The sequence below is a fragment of the Nerophis ophidion genome, linkage group LG17 (assembly GCF_033978795.1).
Source record: "Nerophis ophidion isolate RoL-2023_Sa linkage group LG17, RoL_Noph_v1.0, whole genome shotgun sequence".
Taxonomy (NCBI): domain Eukaryota; kingdom Metazoa; phylum Chordata; class Actinopteri; order Syngnathiformes; family Syngnathidae; genus Nerophis; species Nerophis ophidion.
In genome coordinates, this window is record NC_084627.1 from 16,102,813 (window position 1) to 16,130,323 (window position 27,511).

General features: G+C 41.2%; 1 protein-coding gene across 2 annotated transcripts in view; it reads right to left on the reverse strand.

Annotated features, from left to right (window-relative positions):
- Positions 1 to 27,511, reverse strand: part of LOC133536148 (astrotactin-2-like) — a 747,946-nt gene that overhangs the window by 412,074 nt on the left and 308,361 nt on the right. For both annotated transcript variants that reach the window (XM_061876407.1, XM_061876406.1), the window contains exon 4: positions 25,271 to 25,423. In XM_061876407.1, coding sequence (XP_061732391.1) covers positions 25,271 to 25,423 — 153 coding nt within the window. The remainder of the gene's footprint in view (positions 1 to 25,270; positions 25,424 to 27,511) is intronic.

The following is a 27,511-nucleotide window of genomic DNA, read 5'->3' on the forward strand; positions in this document are numbered from 1 at the left end:
CAAAAAATCACTCAATCAATGAAGCAATAAATTCGAAATTTGGAAAAACAAAAACTCACCAATTAGGAAGAAGAAGGATAACCAAGGACGCTCGAAGGAGGAAAAAGTAAACTCAAAATGACAGCAAAAACTAGGGTAACTAGGAAAACAGGAGCAAGACAAGGAGCTAATCAAGGACATGGACATGGACGCTAGAAAGGCACGATAGACGAGACGATCTGGCAAAGGACAAACGGAGAAGTGAGCTTAAATAGGATGTGGGAGTGATGGGGAACAGGTGGAAACAATCAGGAATCAGGGATGATGTCAGACTGGTGACACAAGAGGAAGGGCCCGTGGTCTGAAACAAGAGGGTAGCTTTTCAAAATAAAACACGTAAATCACAAGACAGAAAAACCAAGACAAGACTTCCCTCACCGCGGTGTGACAGTGATAATATTATCATGAGTACACAGGACAAGACCAAAATTAAGCAAGTATGGCCGTTAACAAAGAAGAAGTCCTAAATTAGCGACACCATTTTAAAAGTCGCAGGGTGCAAAGCGTGGGGGGAAAAACAATAGTGGCCTATAGTCTGTAAAATATGCTAGTCTTTTTAACTCCATGTGTGCATAAACTACAGTCAAGTCTATGTGAGTAAAAAATAATACATATAAATGAGTGCATTACTGGATATTGGTATGTATTAAACCATCAAGTCAAAGACACTAATAAACACTTAGACAAGCAAACCGAGATTAACATCCCTCTCTTGTTTACTTGAGCATGAATTATGAGATTAAAAAGACGTGGGCGGCGAGAGAGCAAGGTGATTAATTTAATCAGATTGACATGTCGGTCTGCACTGCAAGATTGCAGTTGGGGGGGTGGGGTGCTGGAGACAATGGATTAAGGAATTAAGTCCACACCATTATCTTGTTTTGTAAATACATTAAAAGATAAATAGGCCGCCGTACAATCAGCATATTAATTAAGTATATGGTAGAACTAAGGGCTTTGTGAATTGGAAAAAGCTGCATTTAAGAATAAAGCATTTTAACGTGCACATTTTTGCTTGTTGGCAAAAAATGTATAAGGGTCAGAAGTAACAGATCTTGTGAATAAACAGATAAAAGGATGAATAAAAGCTGCTGTTTTTGACCATATACTGCAAAAAACGCTGGTAAAAAAATATTATATATATATATATATATACATATATATATATATATATATATATATATATTGATTGGATTATCCAGAGAATAGTGCTCGATATCGTGGTAGAGTGCAATATGTATGTGTGGGAAAAAATCACAAGACTACTTTATCTCTACAGAACTGTTTCATGAGGGGTTCCCTCAATCATCAGGAGATTATTATTATTTTTTTTTTCTGATGATTGAGGGAACCCCTAATGAAACATTTCTGTAGAGATGAAGTAGTCTTGTGATTTTTTTCCCGCACATACACACACACACACATATATATATATATATATATATATATATATATACACAGGGCCGCCCCTGGCATGAACTTTATGTGTTTTTTTAGGCCTCGTTCACACCAAGCCGGATAAGGTTATCCAGGGTAAATCCCACCTAACCGTATCCGTGTCCACACACAACAATGCCACCGTTTAAAGGGGAACATTATCACAATTTCAGAAGGGTTAAAACCAATAAGAAAACAGTTCCCAGTGGCTTATTTTATTTTTCGAAGTTTTTTTCAAAATTTTACCCATCATGGAATTTCCCGAAAAAAGGCTTTAAAGTGCCTGCTTTTCGCTATCTGTAAATCCACCCGTCCATTTTCCTGTGACGTCACATAGTGATGCCAAGACAAACAAACATGGTGGATAGCACAGCAAGATATAGCGACATTAGCCCGGATTCAGACTCGGATTTCAGCGGTTTAAGCGATTCAACAGATTACGCATGTATTGAAACGGATGGTTGGAGTGTGGAGGCAGATAGCGAAAACGAAATTGAAGAAGAAACTGAAGCTATTGAGCGATCGCCTTCTAACCAACGATTGCAAATTTTTTGACCACGGGAGCAACGTAAATCCGTCGATTGGTAAGTGTTTGTTTGGCATTAAATGTGGGTGGAGGGAAAGGCTGGATGCAAATATAGCTAGAAAATGTACATACAGCTAGCCTAAATAGCATGTTAGCATCGATTAGCTGGCAGTCATACTGTGACCAAATATGTCTGATTAACACATAAGTCAATAACATCAACAAAACTCACCTTTGTGATTTCGTTGACTTTATTGTAAGAAATGCATCTGCTTTGAGTGTCGCAGGATATCCACACATTCTTGCCATTTCTGCCATGTTAGCATCGATTAGCATGCCGTGCTAATCGATGCACACTCCACGTAAGTCAACTTGAATCCGTCCCTGATCGTGTTGTTACACCCTCCGACAACACACCGACGAGGCATGATGTCTCCAAAGTACGGAAAACAGTCGAAAAAACGGAAAATAACAGAGCTGATTTGACTTGTGTGTGTAATGTGTTTGAGAAAATGGTGGATTGCTTCCCATTGTAACGTCACGGTTGAAAGGTCATCGCTCCGACAGCGAACAATTGAAAGGCGTTTCAATCGCCAAATTCACCCTTTTAGAGTTCGGAAATCGGTTAAAAAAACATATGGTCTGGTGATAATGTTCCCCTTTAAGACCCTGTTACAACCTACGTCCGCCGGCGCAACGTGACCAGGTGTCATGTATTGGTGATCCCGTTTAGTTTGGCTATGTTCTGTTTGGTTTTGCACTCTTTCAGTTCCTGTTTTTTCACTCCCTGCTTTGTTTCCATGACAACCCATTAGTTTTCACCTGTCCTCATGTCACGCACCTGATTCATTTGGACTCATGCAGCTGTTAATCACCACAGCACTATTTGAGCCTGAAGTTGCCAGGCAGTCAGCCTGGCGACATCACCTTCTACACACCCTTGTTATTCATGCTGATGATACATCCCACTCTTTTTCATGCTCGTTTCTTGTCACAATAAGTGTTTTCGTTTTTTTGTCCATAGTTCTGCCTTTTGTGCTTGTTTTTGTTTTCAGAGTCAAGTTTTGTACCTCCGCTGTGAGCGCCTTTTGTTTATACCCTTTGTTTTTGTACAGTAGTACTTTCGAGTTAATATTAAAAAACGTCAATACCTTCACATCGTGTTCGATCCAGTCGTTTTGCACCGCGGTAAAACAAACCGCACCAAAGTCCTAGTCTTGATACCAGGTTCGCATGTGCGGAAAATGCGTACGTCACAGTCCCCTCCACTGTTGCTTTGTGTGCATATTCTTAATTGTAACTTATCTGAACAATATCCAGTGTTGTGGTATTTCAATTAAGTGGAATCCAGTGTGCTGTGGGAATCACACCTGAGTCATCAAGAATTAATCAAATCTTTAATGGACATACTGTAAACCAGGGGTCGGGAACCTTTTTTGGCTGAGAGAGCCATGAAAGCCAAATATTTCAAAAATGTATTTCTGTGAGAGCCATATCATATTTTTTAACACTGAATACAACTAAATGGGTGCATTTTTAAGTAAGACCAACATTTTTAGAGTATAATAAGTCTCTTATTCTTTTTAATAACATTGTTATTCTGAAGCTAACCAATAATAAATCAGATGTCATGTCTGTTGATCATGTTTTTGTTTGGACATGTGCTGTTTGTCTTTTGGACTCTTTAAGTTCCTGTTTTATTCCACTCCCTTGTCTGGTTTCCTTGCTTACTCATTTTGTCCACCTGTCTCTGGTGGACAAAATGCCGCTCACCTGCTTCCCGAGCACTAATCAGAGGCAGTATTTAAGCTCGTCTTTGCCAGTCAGTCGCCCTGGCATCAATGTGATCTTTTCTTGCTCTGTGCCGACTTGTTTCATGCCTTGCCATAGTTTCGTGCTTCATGTCATGCCAAGTAAGTTTTGATTTATGTTCATAGTCTGTTTAGGCGTCAGCTTTGTTCCTTAGCCCAAGTTGTGCCTCCACTGTGAGCGATTTTTGTTTGTATCTTTTTTCAGTTTAAATTAAATCATGTTTTTACCTAAATGCCATGTCCCGAGTAGTCCGTCTACCTTCCTGGGAGAACGACCCTGCAGCAAGCTGCGAGCCCCCCCCATCGTGACATAAAATACTTCTTACCATTAATGCGATTTCTTGAACAGGTGCGGTAGAAAACGGATGGATGGATTTAAATGCATGAGGATGTTTTATATTTTGCACGTTATTTTTAGCACTGTGATTACCAGCAAAATTATTCATAATTACCGCGTTAAGCAATGTCAGCTAAGATTTATCTGAGAGCCAGAAGCAGTCATCAAAAGAGCCACATCCAGCTCTAGAGCCATTGGTTCCCTACCCCTGCTGTAAACAATGTGGTAGAGAACATTTCACATCAATCAAACTAGGGATCTAGATATCTGGTCAGGACACTCCTCACTCTTTTGCCTTCACCTTCATTGTCCATTCCTTTTTTGTTGACTTTATGTACTCTGGACCCAGACGTTGAGACCGCGACATACATAGCGGACAATGACTGATACAGTCTGCTTTGCTGGTCTAAATGTATTCGCAGTTTTCCGTAGTCTTCCTCGACGGGTATTTAATACAAAGCACACGCTACCGTTTGTTATCACATCCACGGGAGCCCACATTCTCGTTGACTCTCCTTCGAAAAATGGACCAAGTTTTTTCGGTAAGTGGAATCACAGCTGACCCGGACATTCAAAAGTTCTCTCGCCGTCTGAGAAGTGTTGTATCCCAAATAACTGCAATCGCTTTCTCTGAAAGTATTCATGTGTGATTTCCACAAGCGTCTGTACATGTACGAACCCCGTTTCCATATGTGTTGAGAAATTGTGTTAGATGTAAATCTAAATGGAATACAATGATTTGCAAATAATTTTCAACCAATATTCAGTTGAATAGGCTACAAAGACAATATATTTAAAGACACTTTTTTGGGTAAATAATCATTAACTTTAGAATTTGATGCCAGCAACACGTGACAAAGAAGTTGGGAAAGGTGGTAATAATACTGATAGAGTTGAGGAATGCTCATCAAACACCTATTTGGGACATCCCACAGGTGTGCAGGCTAATTGGGAACAGGTGGGTCCCTTGATTGGGTAAAAAAACAGCTTTCAAGAAATGCTAAGTAATTCACAAACAAGGAAGGGGCGCGGTACACCAATTTGTAAGCAAATTGTCGAAAAGTTTTAGAACAACAAAATTCTCAACGAGCTATTGCAAGGAATTTAGGGATTTTACCATCTACGGTTTGTAAAATTATCAAAAGTTTCAGAGAATCTGGAAAAATCACTGCACGTAAGCGGTGATATTACGGACCTTTGACCCTTCAGGCGGTACTGCATCAAAAACCGACATCAGTGTGTAAAGGATATCACCACATGGGCTCAGGAACACTTCAGAAAACCACTTTCAGTAACTACAGTTGGTCACTACATCTGTAAATGCAAGTTAAAACCCTACTATGCAAAGCGAATGCCATTTATCAACAACGCCGAGGAACGCCGCCGGTTCTCTGGGCCCGAGCTCATCTGAAATGGACTGATGCAAAGTGGAAAAGTGTTCTGTGGTCTGAAAAATCCACATTTTTAATTATATTTGGAAACTGTGGACGTGGTGTCTTCCGGAACAAAGAGGAAAATAACCGTCCGGATTGTTTCAGGCGCAAAGTTCAAAAGCCACCATCTGTGATGGTATGGGGGTGTATTAGTGCCCAAGGCATGGGTAACTTACACATCTGTGAAGGCACCATTACTGCTGAATGGTCCATACAGGGTTTGGAGCAACATATGTTGTCATCCAAGCAACGTCATCATGGACGCCCCTGCTTATTTCAGCAAAACAATGCCAAGCCACGTGTTAGAACAACGTGGCTTTGTAGTAAAAGAGTGCGGGTACTTTCCTGGCGCGCCTGCAGTCCAGACCTGTCTCCCATCGAAAGTGTGTGGCGCATTATGAAGCGTAAAATATGACAACAAGACCCCGGACTGTTGAACAACTTAAGCTGTACATTAAGCAAGAATGGTAAAGAATTCCACTTTCAAAGCTTCAACAATTAGTTTCCTCAGTTCCCAAACGTTTATTGAGTGTTGTTAAAAGAAAATGTGATGTAACACAGTGGTGAACATGCCCTTTCCCAACTACTTTGGCACGTGTTGCAGCCATGAAATTCCAAGTTGATTATTATTTGGAAAAAAAAAAGTTTGAGTTTGAACATCAAATATGTTGTATTTGTAGTGCAATCAATTGAATATGGGTTGAAAATTATTTTCAAATCATTGTATTCCTTTTATATTTACATCTAACACAATTTCCTAACTCATATGGAAACGGAATTTGTAGAAGAAGGAAAAACACGGGCATGTCTGGATGACTCGCCTCCATCTGTCCAGTGGTTAGCTCCGAGTTACGAAACCGCTTTATTATGAAGCTGGCTGTGGCACATTCGTTCTGGCTTCACTTCCTCTTTGAACTCAGTTTGTAAACGATCAATGAGTCCATATGCACTGCAAAAACTGAAATCTAAGTAAGATTAAATATCTCAAATAAAGGTGATATTTTCTTATTTTCTGTCTGATAAGATAATTCTTCTCACTCAGCAGATTTCATGTTAGATTGTTTTACTTGTTTTAAGGGTTTTGGTCCTAAATGATCTCAGTAAGATATTACAGCTTGTTGCTGAGATTTTATGACTTATATTGAGTAAAACATGCTTGGAACTAGAATATCGACCGTTGCAAAGCTGTGTCATCAACACTCACAAGTATAAAACTGCTTTTTCAAAGTACTCATTTCTTATTTCAAGCATGAAATAAAAATCATGACTTTGACACAATTGTGACTCATAATTAAAACAGATGACAGCCAAATGGACTTTGCCGTTTTATTTCCAATGAAACAATAAAAAATACGTACTCATATAGAAGTACAGCTGTTATTAGTGAAAATATACTTATTTTAATGTATTTTTGGGTTGACTGAGGTTAGCTAATTTTACTTGTTTTGGAAAGTCTTGACAACCCAAATGTTCTTGTTCTATCGGCAGATAATTTTGCTTAGTTCAAATAAAATACCTAAAATTTTTGTATTTTTTATTCTTCTTTTTGAACACTGACTTTTTGCAGTGCACTTACCCGTGTAAAAATGTGTCCGAGGAGGGGGACCTTAAAGACTGGTTTAGTTGGCTGAAACGGGGCTTAGGCTAAATAATTATTAGTTAAAGGGGTTAAAAGACTTATCGAAGACATGGCCTCAGGGTCACAACGACTAGTGGGGTCACATGATAATGGCCACCGCTCACTTCAATGCTGGCGCTTGCTTGTTCTACTTTGATGCACTGAATGACCTCATGGATACAATTAACTTAGTTTTTGCAAAGCTTTTTTTCAGCGGTGAGTCAACATGTTATTTGTATTATTTTTGTTTTTTGAGGCAGCGTACTTCCAAAAGCCCAAATAGATAATTGCTAATTTAGCAGCACTTGGAACGTCATTGTCATGACAGATTTCTAAAACGACAGTGCTACTTAAAAATATTTCGTAGCAGAACATTTTTCCTGAAAAAATCATGTCTAAAGAACATTTCTTGTTCCATAATTGTTGCCAATTTATTGTGTTTTGTGTACTTTTTTAATTACTGCTGATGCACCATAATAGTTATACATTAGCTTCACTCAGGCAGGAATGTTAGAATAATTATGTATATATAATCTCACAACTCTTATGCCTAAGGGCCGTTGCTATAGTTATTATCAATTGTGCTGAAGTTGTATTTTTCAATCTGTGGAAAGCTGGCAATCCAAAAGATGGCAAGTCGTCTCATATTTGTTTTGGTCCAGACTCGGCTTGCTGACTGCCAAGGCCGATCATCGAGTACCGTGACGCCGACAGAGCAGAGACAAGGCGATATCAGCTTTAGCTTCAGTGATGTAACCGGGGACCTCCCAAATAAATACAAGAACACATGGGCTGAACTTTAGAGCGTAGTTTGGATCTGGAACTAGAGTACATCCTAAAAAAATGTCTCTTCTCATTTGAGCCGAATTGAACTCTGTCTCTGCATGATTCCTTGCTTCGTGTCTGTTTAAAAGATGTCATCATTGTTTGAACCTGACAAGGAGATACCTTTATTTTCCTCTCGGACCCATCAAACTATTTGTATTTTCTTTTCATATAAACTTTTAAAAACATTACCTGCAAAATAAAGTAATGACCATTAAAGTTAAATTAATTGCAGTTATGGATGTAGTGTTTTTGTTTATTGTGCATATGTGATTATTCATTGTAAGTACAAATCTCGACATAACTTATAAAATATTAAAAGATGATTTTGTAACATGTAATTAAAGGTGGCGACCTGCCCAGAGTGTACGCCGCCTACCGCCCAAATGCAGCTGAGATAGGCTCCAGCACTGCCCGCGACCAGAAAAGGGATAAGCGGTAGAAAATGGATGGATGGATGGATAATTATTAACAAACTCGTACTGCATTGTTGCTGGTTATGTGCCTTATGCTCATTTTGGTCGCCAAAATGTAATAAACCCACGTGTTAATTTGTCCGGACCCGGCCGTGGTGAATCAAATACTGAAAAGTAGGAACCATTGATTAGAAAATGTAATGCTGTATTTTCCACACTATAAGCTGCTACTTTTTTTTCCACTACGCTTAGAACCCTGCGGCTTATAAAACGGTGCGGCTAATTTATAGATACTTCTTCGCACACGGCCATAATGTTTTGTATTCAACAAATAGTTTTCATGAAACACAGACGGAGATACTGAAAAGTTGTGTTATTGCTTGTGCTACGGTACCATCTTTTGGATAAGTTTGCCCACTGCAGGTGCTGCGGGTAGAACATGCATTTCCTGTATTGTGCCTTGAACCGGAAGTATATCTCGTTTCATCTACTACGCGGATTGTTCTCGCAATAATGCAGCAGGAACTCCGGAGACAGCGTGCAGGTAGGAAAATGATTTATCCGCATAAACCATGGAAAACAATACGAAACAAACAAAACAAGCATGCCTAACACACGCGAAGCTAACAGGATAGCTTACCAGGAACACTAAGACAGGACTAAGAGCAAGAACAACACAGAGAACCGATGTGACTGTTGCATACAGCAAATAAAACCACCAGACTGAGTGTGGTGAAAAGGCAGGACTAAAAAGCTCTCTGATTAGTGCCCGGGAACAGGTGAGCGTCCCGGACACTAATCAGAGGCAGGTGAAAACAATAAATAACCATGGCAAGGACACACAAAGCAGGGGCGCTGAACCAGAACTTAAACAACAAGTGAATCAAAACATAAATAAGCTATGATCCGGGCAACGGGTCACAACAATTAATTATCTATGACGTTTCTGCTCGAAATTATTTTTCATTCATCGCTCCAAGCAACATTTGTAAGTTTTACAATATAACTAAAACAAGTCATACTTACTTACCATCCAATGTATGAATGGGTGAGTAAAATTGTTTACTCACCCATTCATTCTCAAAATAATCTTACTTATCTCATGTTATGGAATAAAACTTGCTTCACCAATTATTTATTTGTTTATTTATTTTTATCGTGATTACTTATTACTTCAGGAGTATACATTGTGAATACATTGAGAACAGGAAGTGAACAAAAGTTTTAGCAAGTGTTATGTAAAGAAAAGGGGTAGGATTATATAAGCTCTGCTTCTTCCTACTCCTTTTCGAACATGTTGAAAAGAGAAACTGGAAATTGTGATGTATCTTGTAGTATGCTTGCATGTTCGAAATAAACTCAAACTCAAACTCAATGTGTGATGGCTGTAGGAGTGTGTCCATGCATATTTGTACCCGCTATCCTGATTTAATCAAACTAGCGTTGTTAGCATTAACGAATATGCTTACTAGTGTGATGTAGATGTATGTGCAGGGGGGCGTGGCCTGTGGGCCTGCAGCGGAATGGGGTGTGCCAGGACTGGCCTCGAAGACAGCGACAGCTGTGTAGATGGCCCAGGCGGGCCTTGTTTTCTATTCACCTGTTGCCTTTATTAGCCAGCGACAGGTGCGTAGATGGCCCAGGTGGGCCTTTTTTATCTAGTCACCTGTCCCCTTTATTAGCAGCAGCCGTGATGAGACAAGGAGTTGGAGTTGGAGGTGCTGCTGAGCGGACGCAGGAGAAAAAGACATTTCGCTGAAACAGTGTTATACCCTGAATTCCTGGCTCTCCTGGCTGTGTGTGGTAGTCCGAAGAACCCACTAGAGGGCAACCTCTTCAAAGTATTTCTAACTTACAATGGCATTATTTTTGTATTGTTTCAGTTAACCAAAATTGTCACCGTGGACGTATTGAGTCTGTTTAGCTGACTGGAGGGCAAGCTTCCATAGGTAGTGGGTCCATGACGATGACTTCTGTTTTAATGCAGTGTGACAGGCACCGTTTGGGACCAATTACAGTGTGTAAATAAACATTTATAAGATATTGTGTGTCGGTGTGTAACTGCAGCTTATGGTCCGGTGCAGCTAATACATCTAAATAGTTGTATTCCGTCTACATATTGGTGGGTGCAGCTGAAATACCGGTGCATAATACACCTATTTTTTTTTTTTTGATAGTAAGACAGCCCTCTAGACATGATTAGTCACCTTTACAAGCCACAAACTTCAAAGTGCAATGTGGCGACGGATGACTGTATTACCATACTCACTAGGCTGCAGTCAGTCGTAGCTTCTGGCGTGTTAAACAAGTAATATTAATGAGTAAAACTGGGCTAGAAAATGTTTTTAGGGCCACAAAAGTCTGTATCCATACAACAGGTATTTGCAAATATGCTAGTCAAAGATCCTTTATATGACAGGAGTGAATTTTTTAAGGAACTATGCACTATATTGCCAAAATTATTTGGCCACTCGCCTTGACTCACATATGAACTTGTAGTGCCATCCCATTCCTAACCCAATGGGTTCAATATGATGTTGGTCCACCTTAAGCAGTTATTATTGCTTCAACTCTTCTGGGAAGGCTGTCCACAAGGTTGCGGAGTGTCTTCATAGGAATCTCCGTCCATTTTTCTAAAAGTGCATTTGGTGAGGTCACACACAGATGTTGGTCGAAAAAGGCCTGGCTCTCAGTTTCCGTTCTAATTCATCACAAAGGTGTTCTATCGGGTTCAGGTCAGGACTATGTGCAGGCCAGTCAAGTTCATCCACACCAGACTGTCATCCATGTCTTTATGGACCTTGCTCATGTTGAAAGAGGACCGCTCCAAAATGTTCCCACAAAGTTGGGAGCATGGAATTGTACAAAATGTTTTGGTGTCCTGGAGCATTCAAGGTTACATTCACTGGAACTAAGGGGCCAAGCCCAACTCCTAAAAAAAAACCCTACACCATAATTCCTCCTCCACCAAATTTCACACTCTGTACAATGCAGTCCTGGCAAAGTTTAAACCCAGACTGGACCATTAGATTGCCACATGGAAAAGTGTGATTCATCACTCCAGAGAAGGTGTCTCAACTGCTCTAGAATCCAGTGGCGACGTGCATTACACCCACTGCATCCCACACTTTGCATTAGACTTGGTGATGTATGGCTTAGTTGCAGCTGCACGGCCATGGAAACCCATTCCATGAAGCTCTCTGCATACTGTACGTGGGCTAATTGGAAGTTTGGAGCCCTAAACCAACTGACTGTGTAGAAAGACTTTGCACTATGCATCCGCTGACCCCTCTCTGTCAGTTTACGTGGCCTACCACTTGGTGGCTGAGTTGCTGTTGTTCCCAAACTCTTCCATTTTCTTATAATAAAGCTGACAGTTGACTTTGGAATATTTGGGAGCGAGGACATTTTATGACCGGATTTGTTGCACAGTTCCGACCATTCTTCCAAAAACGTTGAGAAGGCCTGGTTCTCAGTTAGTGTTCTAATCAATCCCAAAGGTGTTCCATTGAGTTCAGGTCAGGACTCTGTGCAGGCCAGTCAAGTTCATCCACACCAGACTCTGTCATCCATGTCTTTATGATGACATCTTATGACAGTTCCACGCTGGAAATCCCTCAGAGCGGCCCATTCTTTCACAAATTTTTGTAGAAACAGTCTCCAGGCCTAAGTGCTCGATTTTATACACCTGTGGCCGGGCCAAGTGATTAGGACACCTGGTTCTGATCATTTGGATGGGTGGCCAAATACTTTTTGGCAATATAGTGTAGCAAAAACAGCAAAGGATCCTCAAAAGAATAAAATTGCTCTGCTTTGTTTAAGGAAGAGCGTGGGCCAAAGGCTCACAAAGGCAAGCAGAGGGAGAATGATGTTGTTTTTTTTTAACCGTCTGCCTCAAAATCAGTTCAGCACAACATCTGTTATCCTTGGACCACGCAGGTTAAAGTGCAACTCTTCAGTATTTCAGCTGCACAAATAAACAATATGAGGCGGAAATACTAAAATAAAGATGGCAAGCGAGGCTTATTTTGCAACATTTATATTGCATAGCGGTGCCGTGGTGTGAATAAATACTGCATGTGTCCCCCGTACGCAGGAGCATGCCACAACTTCCAAGTGACCCCGGCTACTTTTTTTCATGACTCTTTCAAAGCTTTTTTTTTTTTTTAAACCCACAGATGTTGTATTTCGGGCCGCTGTGTGTCAACTTGTCTGTTTCAGTGTGCGCGGGGTCACACGGGTGACAATGCGAGCGGTTAAATTAAGCCGACAGCACGAGTGGCTGGGCGAGTGGTAATCGCATTAAAGCACGTCTGCATCCGGCCTCCCTCACACCGGCTAAATATTTTCTAGTCGGGCGCAATGCAAACCGGCGTGTAAAAAAAAAAAAAAGAAAAGAAAGAAAGATGTGAGTATGCAGATTTGTCATTCATAATGCACGAGATGGCATCTGAGGGGCTGCAACAGCAAATCGGATGAGTCGAAGGCGATGAAAAATAAATGAAAATACATCTTGGCCAATATGGATCAGCAGAGTTTCTGTTGTGTTGAAATTGCTGCCGTATTAACTCAAATGGTGAATGTTGCAATGTGGGTAGTCTACAAAATAATATAATAAATAATCCGGGTCGGGTCAAGAATGAATTGGCGTTAACAGTTGTGGCTTTCAGTAACCCCTTGATGCCGTTTGATGATAGTTTATGCACAGAGCTGTTATGAGCCGCTGCCCGGATCATATTATGTTTTGGTTTTGAGTCTTTTTGTACTATTTTTCTGTTAATGTTTTTCTTAGTTCCTGGTTGCACTTCGTGTTTTGATCTTGTCACCATAGTTACTCATTAGATTCACCTGCCTTTTCCTTCAGACGCAGGCCCGTTTTTGTTAATCGCTGCCTTGATTTAAGCCTGCCGTCTTTGTTCACTCGTGCTTGCCTCCTAGTTTGTGTTACACGCAACAAGTGACGACTCTGATTCCAAAATCTGTACTTGCTAGCTTCCGCGCTAAGCCTTTGTTCCTCTAGCTCCCATGCTAGTAGTTTTGTTTTGCCTTTTGTGCTTTGTGCAACTTTTTCTGTTATTTTTCTAGCTCCCATGCTAGCGCTTTTGTTTTATTCTAGCTCCCATGCTAGTTCTGTTTGTTTTGACAAAGTCTGTTTTTATCTGTTAAATAAAGCAATTATTTCTTACCTTCACGCTGTGTTCGAGCCCGACTGTATCCCTTAAGAAAAACGACCCGCATCATCACGATGCCCCTCAGTCGTCACAAGAGCAGCTTTTAGCTACCTGTCTTGCAGCGTGTAACACTTGTTGTACTGTTACTTACAATGTTACATCAGTGGGATTAATGCAAATTAATTATGGGAATCCTAAGAATGTTCTTATTAAAGAATACCACTTGTAACCCTTGTGTAATGTTCATATTGTTTTTACTCAGCCAGTGTTTGTGGGTCCGATGGACCCATTGCATTTTATGGCTTTTAATGCCTCACAATTAAACAATTTTATGTGAAAATACTAAACAGATGTTTGCCTTATCTCAAAAACATCTAAGTGTTTGATTGTGAGGCATTAAGAGACACAAAATGCAACGGGTTCACCAGACCCACAAACACTGGATGAGTAACAATAATATTAATGTTGCATGGAAGATATTTTCTACCAGTTTCTGCATCCGACAGGGATACCTATTTTGTGTTTCTGCACCTACGGTTCTCACATAAGGTTGCAACATTGTTTGTCAGAACTGCCTGCTCTCATTTTCTCGCACAATTGACCCTCTGATGTTCTGTGTACCTACACTCTGTCCTCCTCCTGTCTCGGCCATCAGTGTGTGTGTGTGTGTGTGGTACACAGAACATCAATTTCCACACTTCTATTAGTCCCGGGTCCAATAATTTTAGGTCAGTGTGAGAATGTGAGTGTGAATATTGTCTGTCTATTTGTATAGGCCATGTGATGAGATGACGACTTGTCCAGGGTGTACATCGCCTTCCGCCCGTGTGCAGCTGGGATAGGCTCCAGCACCCCACGCGACCACGAATGGGACGAGAGGTAGACAATGGATGGATGGATGGATGGATGGACGCTCCGCCAAAGAAGGGTTAGGGCTAAGGGTTGGGGTTAGGCGATAGAAAAGAGTGAAAAAAGACGAAGATAAGAAGGGTGTGCACGGTCCGTCTATCGTCCAGCGGGCTCACACTCACGTCTTGTTAGGATTGGGGTTTGGGTTAGAGTTAGGGTATATAGGGTGTATGATAAGGCCATGCAAAATAAGGCATAAGTACTTAATAATGACAAATTAAGAGCCAATATGTTACTAATTTGCATGTTAATAATCAAGTAATTAATGGTGAATATGTACTAAATTGGCCCTAGTGTGTGAATGTGAGTGTGAATGTTGTCTGTCTATTTGTGTTGGCCCTGTGATGAGGTGGCGAATTGTCCAGCACCCCCCGCCACCCTGAATGGGACAAGAGGTAGAAAATGGATGGACGCTCCGCCACAGAAGGGTTAGAGCTAAGGGTTGGGGTGAGGCGATAGAAAAGAGTGAAAAAAGACGAAGATAAGAAGGGTGTGCACGGTCCGTCTATGGTCCAGCCGGCTCGCACTCACGTCTTGTTAGGGTTAAGGTTGGGGTTAGGGTTAGGTTATATATGGTGTATAATAAGGCCATTCAAAATAAGGCATAAATACTTAATAATGACTAATTAATAGCCAATATGTTACTAATTTGCATGTTAATAATCAAATAATTAATGGTGAATATGTACTAAATTGGCCCTAGTGTGTGAACGTGAGTGTGAATGTTGTCTGTCTATCTGTGTTGGCCCTGTCACGAGGTGGCAAATAGTCCAGCACCTCCCGCGACCCAGAATGGGACAAGAGGTAGAAAATGGATGGATGATTGGATGGACGCTCTGCCACAGAAGGGTTAGGGGTAAGGGTTGGGGTGAGGCGATTGAAAAGAGTGAAAAAAGACGAAGATAAGAAGGGTGTGCACGGTCGGTTTCTGGTCCAGCAGGCTCGTACTCACGTCTTGTTAGGGTTAGGGTTGGGGTTAGAGCAGGGGTAGGGAACCTATGGCTCTAGAGCCAGATGTGGCTCTTTTGATGACTGCATCTGGCTCTCTGATAAATCTGAGCTGACGTTGCTTAACACGATAAGTAATGAATAATTCCACTCGTAATCACAGTGTTAAAAATAATGTTCAAAATATAAATCATTCTCATGGTTTTTAAATCCGTTCATCCGTTTTCTACCGCACCTGTTCAAGAAGTTGCGTCAATGGTAAGAAGTTATTCATTTATTATTGGTTAGTGTGGGGCTTGTCCTCCTGGGGGTTCTTCAGACCCCCAAGCACCGACATGAGAGCCTTTTTCAGGGTTACTATATTGTTTTATTTTTCAATAAATCTCTCAGTTGTTTTCCAGCAATTGTATTTCCAGGCCCAACCCCATCTCTCCTCCTGGCTGCTGCTTATAACAGAGCGACAGGTGATTAGATAACAAGGCCCAGGTGGGCCTTCTACGCACCTGTCGCTGCAGGCCCGCAGGCCATGCCCCCTCCACAGTTAGTTTCAGAATAACAATGTTATTACAATCAATAAGAGACCTATTATACTCTAGAAATGTTGGTTTTCCTTAAAAATGGTCGCATTTAGTTGTGTTCAGTGTTAACAAAAATATTATATGGCTCTTACGGAACTACATTTCAAAATATTTAGCTTTTTGGCTATCGCAGCCAAAAAGGTTCCCGGCCCCTGGGTTAGAGGGTTAGAGGGATAGGGTTGGGGTTAGGGTTAGGGTATATATGGTGTATAATAAGGCCACGCAAAATAAGGCTTAAGTATTTAATAATGACTAATTAAGAGCCAATATGTTACTAATTTGCATGTTAATAATCAAGTAATTAATGGTGAATATGTACTAAATTGGCCCTAGTGTGTGAATGTGAGTGTGAATGTTGTCTGTCTATTTGTGTTGGCCCTGCGATGAGGGGGCGACTTGTCCAGGGTGTACACCGCCTTCCGCCCGTGTGCAGCTGGGATAGGCTCCCGCACCCCCCGCGCGACCCCGAATGGGACAAGACGTATGGATAGATGGATGGATGGAAGCTACGCCACAGAACCAGATGTTCCTCCTTTTTTTCCTATTGTTTTTTTTTATGTATACAAAAAGTGACAACCCCCCCCCCCCCCCCATTCCATGATAGAACGACAAACTGCGGGGGGGGTGGTCACGCCATTAGAAATTCACCTCATCAATGTTTGCTGCCAGTGGCAAGGATTACAAAATGATAGCAAAGCAGTCCTGGAACTAGGTTGTGAAATATACCAGGCTTCATACATAGTGACTTGTAAACCCGGTTGATGAAATCCGGGAGGATTATTTCACCGTCCTTTACGATAACTGTTCGGCATGAGTACATTTCCCCGACATGTAATGAAGGCGAAATGTTTGGGTTTAGCAGAGGACTGCAGGAGGACTGAGTGGGCGGCCGGTGTGACATACCTTTAAGCATGTGTTACCACTGGGACTGGAACACAACAGAAAGTAAATACAGGTTTTGCCTAAATCCTCTTGCCTGGATCAGAGACCCTCCCCAAGCCCCCTAACAGTCTGTGTTTGGGTTGGATATCAGTGTTAGCAGACCAGATCCTCTGCAAAGAAACTGATATACAGTACTGTGTTCATAGCTGGGGGGTTTTATATGTAAACCCTCAAAGGTATAATTGGAGTCATTCTTTTAAATTTGATAATGATTCGGAGTGCATGAGAAAGTTGAAAGGAAAACCAGCTTTGACCTTAGGAGGATTTATCAACAACACCGATATGGTACCAATTATGGGTACCTGGTAATCAACCAGTACTCAAATGTAATTGTTTCCGAGTGTGCTCCTGTGTTTAATACATGTATTGAACATAACTGAGTTGATAATACTAAATAATTCTTAGTCAAATAAAAAAAAAGATTAAAAACAAATATATACTGTATATGTATGCGTTAGGTCAGGAAAAAAACAAATAGGCTATGTCATCCCTACAAGCCTGTTTTGCAGGTTTCTCTGCTCTTCAGGGGATTTTATATATATATATATATATTCCGCTCTACCCAACTATTGAGCACTGTATAACGGATAAACCACAGACACTTCAAAAATACTGTATACCAGGGGTGTCAAACTCAAATACAGAGTGGGCCAAAATTTAAAACTGAACAAAGCCGCGGGCCAAGGTTGAACAAGTTAACCTTTTAATAGGGACCCAAACAAGTTTTGCATTGAATATTGAACAAGCAAGGCTTAAATAGGGCAGCACGGTGGGACAGGGGTTGGTGCTTCTGCCTCACAATACGAAGGTCCTGAGTAATCATGGGTTCAATCCCGGGCTTGGGATCTTTCTGTGTGGAGTTTGCATGTTCTCCCCGGGACTGCGTGGGTTCCCTCCGGGTATTTGGGCTTCCTCCCATGGAACAGGCAGAGCTTATATAACGTAATAGTGCAAAATCAACTTTCAAAAAACATCAGTGGTGTATTAAATTAAATTTAATTAAAACAAATTAATGCCTCTTTTCTATTTGCAGGCTTCTGAGGTAAATATCAAAATTAACTTTTTCCACAGGGCTAATAAATTCAAAAATAAAATAAAAATGAGGTGGGCGGGGTTTGGTAGTAGCGGGGGGTGTATATTGTAGCGTCCCGGAAGAGTTAGTGCTGCAAGGGGTTCTGGGTATTTGTTCTGTTGTGTTTATGTTGTGTTACGGTGCGGGTGTTCTCCCAAATATGTTTTGTCATTCTTGTTTGTTATGGGTTCACAGTGTGGCGCATATTTGTAACAATGTTAGTTTTTTATACGGCCACCCTCAGTGTGACCTGTATGGCTGTTGACCAAGTGTGTGTTTGTGAAAGCCGCATATATTATGTGATGCTGTTTATATGGAGGAAAAGAGGACGTGACGACATGTTGTAGAGGACAGTGCCTTTAAGGCACGCTCCCAATATTGTTGTCCGGGTGGAAATCGGGAGAATGGTTGCCCAGGGAGATTTTCGGGAAGGGCACTAAACTTCGGGAGTCTCCTGGGAAAATCCGGAGGGTTGGCAAGTATGAGTATTAGCGGTGAATGTGGTGTTACCAGCGGGCCAGCTCTAATGTTAATTTGATATTGCCTCAAGGGCCAAATTAAATTAAACGGCGGGCCAAGTTTGACCCGCGGGCCAGAGTTTGACACCCACGCTGTATACGGATATGTATATATATATATATATATATATATATATATATATATATATTATATATTTATCAATCAATCAATGATTATTTATATAGCCCTAAATCACTAATGTCTCAAAGGGCTGTACAAACCACAACGACATCCTTGGTAGAGCCCACATAAGGGCAAGGAAAACTCACACCCAGTGGGACGTCGGTGACTATGAGAAACCTTGGAGAGGACCGCATATGTGGGCAACACAGGGGACCGAAAGCAATGGATGTCGAGCGGGTCTAACATGATACTGTGAAAGGTCAATCCATAGTGGATCCAACACAACCGTGAGAGTCCGGTCCAAAGCGGATCCAACACAGCAGAGAGAGTCCCGTCCACAGTGGAGCCAGCAGGAAACCACCACAAGCGGAGGCGGATCAGCAGCGCAGAGACGTCCCGGCCGATAAACATATATATGTTGGTACCGGTACCGAAATGTATTTAGATATTTTTCGATACTTTGACACTTTTCTAAATAAATTGCATTATTGTCTTTATTTTAGCAAAACATATTACGTACATTAAACATATGTTTCTCTTTGCAATTTTGTCCTTATAGAAAATAGTGACCTGAACGTTAGCTGCTAGCTAGCTAGCCATGTCTTAAAGCACCTCTTCCTGAGGGCGTTTCAGTGTTATAACGTCACCTTTATTGTTAGTTTTTAAGACAAAATGCGTCCGTTCTCCCTTTTCTGTCTGTGTCTGCTTGTAAGTACTCAGTGAGTGTGCGTTGCCGAATATGCTTGTTTGCTCATAAAGCCAGCAATGCGACGACGACGCTATATATATATATATATATATATATATATATATATATATATATATATATATATATATATATATATACACACATATATATATATATATATATATACACACACATATATCCATCCATCAATCCATCCATTTTCTACCGCTTATTCCCTTTTGGGGTAGCGGGGGGTGCTGGTGCCCATCTCAGTTAACATCTGGCAGAAGGCGGTGTACACCCTGGACAAGTCGCCACCTCATCGCAGGGCAAAAATTATCATAACAAATTTAATTTTATTCAGTAAGAGTCGCTATATATTTTTTTTATTGTATTTTTGTTTTTTATTTTTATTTGTCCTGTCCAGTAACTCATATAGTTAATGTAGAGGCCCATATGTGCTGTGCTGTACATATTTACTTTACAAAATTGAACTGTTGAATACTTCTCTTGCTACCTTATTGGTATTTGACTTTGTCAAATGTTGGGGTAGAATTTAATTGAACATAACCAGTTTTATTTTAGGTAATACAGTAATGATCAGAGGTGTTTATCTATTTTATGGAGGAATGGAGTTAATCATCGAACTGGCACCCAATGTTATTAAAATGGTATGGATTTTTAATCGAATCAATTCTGAATCAAATTATTACCTCCAAGAATTAAATCAAACCATGTGGTGCACAAATATTCAACGCCCTATTAAATATTCTGTCCAGTTGTTACATCTTAGTTTCTTACATTTCTGAGTCTCATTTGGAGGTATTGTATTTTTATTTATTTATGTAGATGCAAACCAAAGGCGTTAGATGGCAGGTATTAATAGACTAAGGTGTGTTGCCCTATCCAGGAAGTAGTCTTGTCGTTTGTTGTGCACTAAAAAGTGTTCATACTATAAGTATTGCACATATTACGCATAATTATAACACACTCGTTTTCATTACTAAATGAATGGGGTTGAAATCACCATATAAAATTGCTCATGCTCATTTGTGGCTTGTCTAAGGCAAGTCTAATTAAATTAGCAACAAGCTAGCGTATTTTGAAAATTGGAGCCTTACTGTAAATTGGTGTGTTTTCTATCGGTCATACTTTTTTTTTTGTTGGCAAGGGAAATCCCATCACTACTCAGAGGCAGTTTGGCTGAGTCCGCTCTGAGTGCTGTTCGAGTGCTTGTTTGCCCGCCAAGTGTTTGAACCGGCAACTGGACATGAGGGCACGTGCAACCGAGGTATCGAAATATGTTTGATTTTACATAAATCAATACGCGGTAGTAAAAAACAGAGTAGAGACCCATTTCTCAGTGAAACCGACTTTTTTAAAATGCCTATTTCAAATGACTTAAAAAAATAGTTAATCGGGAGGTTGCCTACAGCCACAACAGTTAATGGTAGTGTTATTTAAGCCGGTGCTATTTAGAGACCAAATAACTTTTTGTTTTTCCATTTAGTGGACCACGCACCAGGCGGCCGCTGGGTTAGTAGAAAAGAAAAATAAAAAAATCCAAAAATAAAGCAAACTCAGTGGCCTTGTAGTTAGAGCGTCCGCCCCGAGATTTATAGATCGAGTCATCCTAAAGAAGATAAAAATGGGACCAATTACCTCCCTGCTTGACACTCAGCATCAAGGGTTGGAATTGGGGGTTAAATCACCAAAAATTATTCCCGAGCGTGGTCACCACTGCTGCTCACTGCTCCCTTCACCTCGCAGGGGGTGGAACAGGGGGATGGGTCAAATGCAGAGGGTGATTTCACCACACCTAAAGTGTGTGTGACTTTCAGTGGGACTTTAAATTTAACTTTAATAATCGGAGCAATGAATGTCTTTATTAATGCCTAGCTTCATCACAAACGCAATAAAATGTGAGAAAAAAGATCTTAAAAATTTGTCAAAAAGTATCCTTCTCATCCCATATCCACTTGAATAAAGATAAAAAAAAATAAGAGATATTTTTGGAATTGAGGTTTGCCTTTACTCATAATGTGGCCTTATTTACAAAACACAGTTGCTCTAATTTACATATTTTTCACTTTCAACTCCCTAATGGCCGGCAGCTTCCACGCAGCTGCTTGAGTTGTTTTTTCTTGTTCGTTTTTTTTTTTCATTCGCAACAAAGCAAGACAAACTTGAATTCAGGTAACATCATTTATTAAATGGGACTTAATATTTTACAATGAAGCAAGTTTTGAATGTAACTCTGCCTCCATAATTAAAGAAGGACAAGACCCAAAATAGGACGCATAAACCTCAACTGCCTCTTTTACAGTAGATCGATAACACTGGAGGAAATAAAAAAAAAGGGACGGATAAAAGATCCAAAGCAAAGTACACCACCAGAACTGACTTTTGTTTTTTTTCCAGACGAGCGACTAGTAAGACACATTGTTTGAATGCAAATAATATTAGCTCACCTCGGTGCTTTGCTGTGTGAGAGGCATGGCACCCCTGCACACTTAGTGTTTATTCCTGCTGTGTTATTTCCCTCGCGGGCGTCAACAAAAAGCCACTCGCTCGTTATGCAAGACACCCATATTGGGCAAATGAAGGCCATTAGTGACACGGTAACAGTTTTGGTGGGTGATGCTGCGGCTGACCCCCCCCCAACCCCTCGCACATCAAATCCTTCTGTTTCTGTTGCCACTCCAGAGGCTGAATATAATAGCTTCCCTAATGCACTGCACTGTATGACAATGTACACTAGTATTACAGTGGGGCAAAAAAGTATTTAGTCAGCCACCGATTGTGCAAGTTCTCCCACTTAAAATGATGACAGAGGTCTGTAATTTTCATCATAGGTACACTTCAACTGTGAGAGACAGAATCTGAAAGAAAAATCCAGGAATTCACACTGTAGGAATTTTAAAGAATTTATTTGTAAATGATGGTGGAAAATAAGTATTTGGTCAACCCTTCAAAGCTCTCACTAATGGAAGGAGGTTTTGGCTCAAAATCTCACGATACATGGCCCCATTCATTCTTTCCTTAACACGGATCAATCGTCCTGGCCCCTTAGCAGAAAAACAGCCCCAAACCATAATGTTTCTACCCCTATGCTTCACAGTAGGTACGGTGTTCCTGGGATGCAACTCAATATTCTTCTTCCTCCAAACAAGACGAGTTGAGTTTATACCAAAATGGATACATGGATGATACAGCAGAGGATTGGTAGAATGTTTTGTGGTAAGCTGAAACCAAAATAGAACTTTTTGGTATAAACCCAACTCGTCGTGTTTGGAGGAAGAAGAATACTGAGTTGCATCCCAAGAACACCATACCTACTGTGAAGCATGGGATTGGCAACATCGTGCTTTGGGGCTGTTTTTCTGCTAAGGGGACAGGACGATTGATCCGTGTTAAGGAAAGGAATGGATGGAAAACCTGGCATGCAAAACCAAAGTTTTTTACCAATTGGTACCTGTTGTTGTGCATAAATCCCAACAATTTGAACTCAAACTGTGGAGGTATGGCGGCGATATTTGCCACGACAGCTGATATCTCCATATATGGTAGAAATGTATCCGAAGACCTTTGCATGAGTCTAAATGTTTTCTACATCTAAAACAGTTCTTTGTGGTTTACATAACATGTAATGGTGGTTCTTTGGTCAAAATGTCGCATGGATTATGTTTTACGGATCATCTTCAAGCCGCTTTCTGACAGTCGCTTCCGGATGCGCCGTTTTGTGGGCGGTCTTATTTACGTGGCTCACTTTCGGCAGCGGCTTCTCCCCGTCATCTTTGTTGTAGCGGTGTAGCGTGCAAGGACGGGAGTGGAAGAAGTCTCAAAAGATGGAGCTAACTGTTTTAATGACATTTATACGTTACCATCCATCCATCATCTTCCGCTTATCCGAGGTCGGGTCGCGGGGGCAACAGCCTAAGCAGGGAAGCCCAGACTTCCCTCTCCCCAGCCACTTCGTCCAGCTCTTCCCGGGGGAATCCCGAAGCGTTCCCAGGCCAGCCGGGAGACATAGTCTTCCCAACGTGTCCTGGGTCTTCCCGGTGGCCTCCTACTGGTTGGACGTGCCCTAAACACCTCCCTAGGGAGGCGTTCGGGTGGCGTCCTGACCAGATGCCCGAGCCACCACATCTGGCTCCTCTCGATGTGGAGGAGCAGCAGCTTTACTTTGAGCTCCTCCCGGATGGCAGAGATGCTCACCCTATCTCTAAGGGAGAGCCCCGCCACCCGGCGGAGGAAACTTATTTCGGCCGCTTGTACCCGTGATCTTATCCTTGACCATAGGTGAGGATGGGAATGTAGATCGACCGGTAAATTGAGAGCTTTGCCTTCCGGCTCAGCTCCTTCTTCACCACAACGGGTCGATACAACGTCCGCATTACTGAAGACGCCGCAGCGATCCTCCTGTCGATCTCACGATCCACTCTTCCCCCACTCGTGAACAAGACTCCTAGGTACTTGAACTCCTCCACTTGGGGCAGGGTCTCCTCCCCAACCCGGAGATGGCACTCCACCCTTTTCCGGGCGAGAACCATGGACTCAGACTTGGAGGTGCTGATTCTCATTCCGGTCGCTTCACACTCGGCTGCGAACCGATCCAGTGAGAGCCGAAGATCCCGGCCAGATGAAGCCATCAGGACCACATCATCTGCAAAAAGCAGAGACCTAATCCCTCGGTCACCAAACCGGAACCCCTCAACGCCTTGACTGCGCCTAGAAATTCTGTCCATAAAAGTTATGATCAGAATCGGTGACAAAGGGCAGCCTTGGCGGAGTCCAACCCTCACTGGAAAAGTGCCCGACTTAGTAAGTCGGACATTTAGACGTTACTTCAATCAAAAACGGGGCAGCATCACCTCATCCGCTGTGAAAAACCGTCCGACTGGAACTCTCTAATAACTAAGGTTCCTTGGGTGAATAATGTTAACTCACTACACCGGTATGTTTTAGCGCTTTCATGGCGAGTTTACTGACATATATAAGTAAGAACTTTACACTACTTTATATTAGAAATGGCAACAACAGGGGATGAATGTCCCGTAAGAAGAAGATTGCAAAGGTGGACGCGTGCAATTGTTCAGGACTTATGCAGATCCCAAATACAGATCAGCAGGTACCAGACGGTAAGAAAAGTTGCTTTTGCATTATATTGCGAAACAAAACGCCAGATAATATGTCATACTTTATACTTGTATGTTGAAGCACAGTACAATCCACCAAGCGGTGCGGCTTCATTGCTTACCAAAGTCGTACTAAAACATATTGATAGATTTTTAGGTGCCGTGTGTAATATTCTATATTTTCAATGGAACGTATAAAATGTTGCCGTTGTTTACTTGAGTCATATTGCAATCTACACTTATCTCCTATGTGTGACTGCCATCCACTGGTCACACTCATCATTTCACCATGCACCGGTGTGGCTCGGTTGGTAGAGTGGCCCTGCCAGCAACTTGAGGGTTCCAGGTTGGATCCCCGCTTCTGCCATCCTAGTCATTGCCGTTGTTTCCTTGGGCAAAACAATTTACCCACCTGCTCTCAGTGCCACCCACACTGGTTTAAAAAATGTTACTTAGATATTGGGTTTCACCATGTAAAGCGCTTTGAGTCACAAGAGAAAAGCGCTATATAAATATAATTCACTTCATTTCACCAAATAAAATAGCTTCGAGGTCGGTAAGCAAAACCAGAATTATTATAAACATTAGGCGCACCGGGTTATAAGGCGCACTGTCGAGTTTTGAGGAAAAAAAAAAAATAAGTGTGCTTTATAGTCCGGAAAATATGGTAATTAAAACCTTGATGTCAATTAATGGTGCAGCCCTGAATTATATTTAGAACGTCGAGTTCTTGGCCCTACCTCGGGTGTGGCTGGGGACTCGGCGGCGGCCGGTAGAAGAGCTGTGGATGACGTGCTGGTAGTGGGAAAGGTCCGGGGATGTTTTAGGAATGCGGAAGCTGTCCTGGAACCTCTGCATCAAATCCTCCACCGCCTCCCTGTTTGGGTCGAGGGCTGCAGCAGAGAAAGACAGAGTGGGACTATTACTCATCCTTCCAAGTGACCAATACCTTCAGACATTGAAGAAAATACTCCTAAATTCAAAGTGAGGGCATGCTGCAAATAACTTATTTTACGTGGGATATATCAGAAACCCGAGCATCATTTACATCATGAGCCAATAGCCTGCCCCATTTAGAAAAAAAAAAGTAGCCATATTTCAGTTCTTTTTTTTTTCTTCTCCTGGTCTTCAAAGGGTTCCATCAATTCAATATTGCCTCATCTCGCTACAGGGATCCTGCCAAAATTTCTTCCCCTAGTGGCCCAGTCTCAGTCATCCTGATGGATGACTCAAGAACTCCTCGCTTTGGGGAAAGTGACTGTGTATTCGAGAGGGAGGAAAAGAGCAGCTTTGCTCACTTTCCTTAAAGCCTGGAAATGGTAAAAGAAAGGGTGTAAAAGCCAAGCGTTTTACCGGTGACAAATAATATTTATGGCGAAACCTTTGTTGAGGTCAAAAGGTTGAGACTGTAACACTTTATTAGATATGTTACTAATTGATTGACTAATAGTTCCATGTTTTTCATTTATGTTTTGATTTTTTTTTTTTTTGGTTACAAATTTATAATTACGGACTGGTAATGTTTATATTTAATCTGCGGGGTAAACAAAAGTACCAATTTTCAATATGTGTGTCATGTGTTAATAAATACTAATTGTTTCAGAATACTTTATGATTATTTAAATTTACATTTAACATTGATATTTGTAGTAAACAGTTTATAATAACTACTCGCCATTGTTTTAAAATCTTGTTTACTTATTAGTCTCATTTGCAAGTATTATACAGTACCGTATTGTTCGGACTATAAGTCGCAGTTTTTTTCATAGTGCGACTTATACTCAGGAGCGACTTATGTGTGAAATTATTAACACATTACCGTAAAATATCAAATAATATTATTTAGCTCATTCACATAAGAGACTAGACGTATAATATTTCATGGTATTTAGCGATTAGGAGTGACAGATTGTTTGGTAAACGTATAGCATGTTCTATATGTTATAGTTATTTGAATGACTCTTACCATAATATGTTAGGTTAACATACCAGGCACCTTCTCAGTTGGTTATTTATGTCTCATATAACGTACACTTATTCAGCCTGTTGTTCTCTATTCTTTATTTATTTTAAATTTCCCTTCAAATGTCTATTCTTGGTATTGGGTTTTATCAAATACATTTCCCAAAAAAATGTGACATATACTCCAGTGCGACTTATAAATGTTTTTCCCTTTCTTTATTATGCATTTTCGTCAGGTGGGACTTATACTCCGAAGCGACTTATACGCCGAAAAATACGGTGCATTTTGCATGCAGATTCAAGACGTTACATGGCACTAATGCGGGGGTAAGAATAATAATAATAATAATAATAATGGATTGGATTTATATCACACTTTTCTATTGTTATATACTCAAAGCGCTCACAGAGAAGTGGGAACCCATCATTCATTCACACCTGGTGGTGGTAAGCTACATCAGTAGCCACAGCTGCCCTGGGGTAGACTGACGGAAGTGTGGCTGCCAGTTTGTGCCTACGGCCCCTCCGACCACCACCAATCATTCATTCATCATTCATTCACCAGTGTGAGCGGCACCGGGGGCAAGGGTGAAGTGTCCTGCCCAAGGACACAACGGCAGCGACTTTGATGTCAATAGGTGGGAAGCGAACCTGCAACCCTCAGGTTTCTGGCACGGCCACTCTACCCACTACGCCATGCCGCCCCCCCCCCCCCCCCTCCCTGAGTGGCTTGCTATATATATGTATATATATATATATATATATGTATATGTATATATATATATATGTATATATATATATATATATATATATATATATATATATATATATATATATATATATATATACTACCGCTTATTCCCTTAGGGGTCGCTGGTGCCTATCTCGGCTACAATCGGACGGAAGGCTATTTACACCCTGGACAAGTCACCGGATAGGTGACTCACTGGATAGGTTTGCAGCCGAGTGTGAAGCAACCAGAATGAGAATGAGAATCAGCACCTCCAATTCAGAGTCCA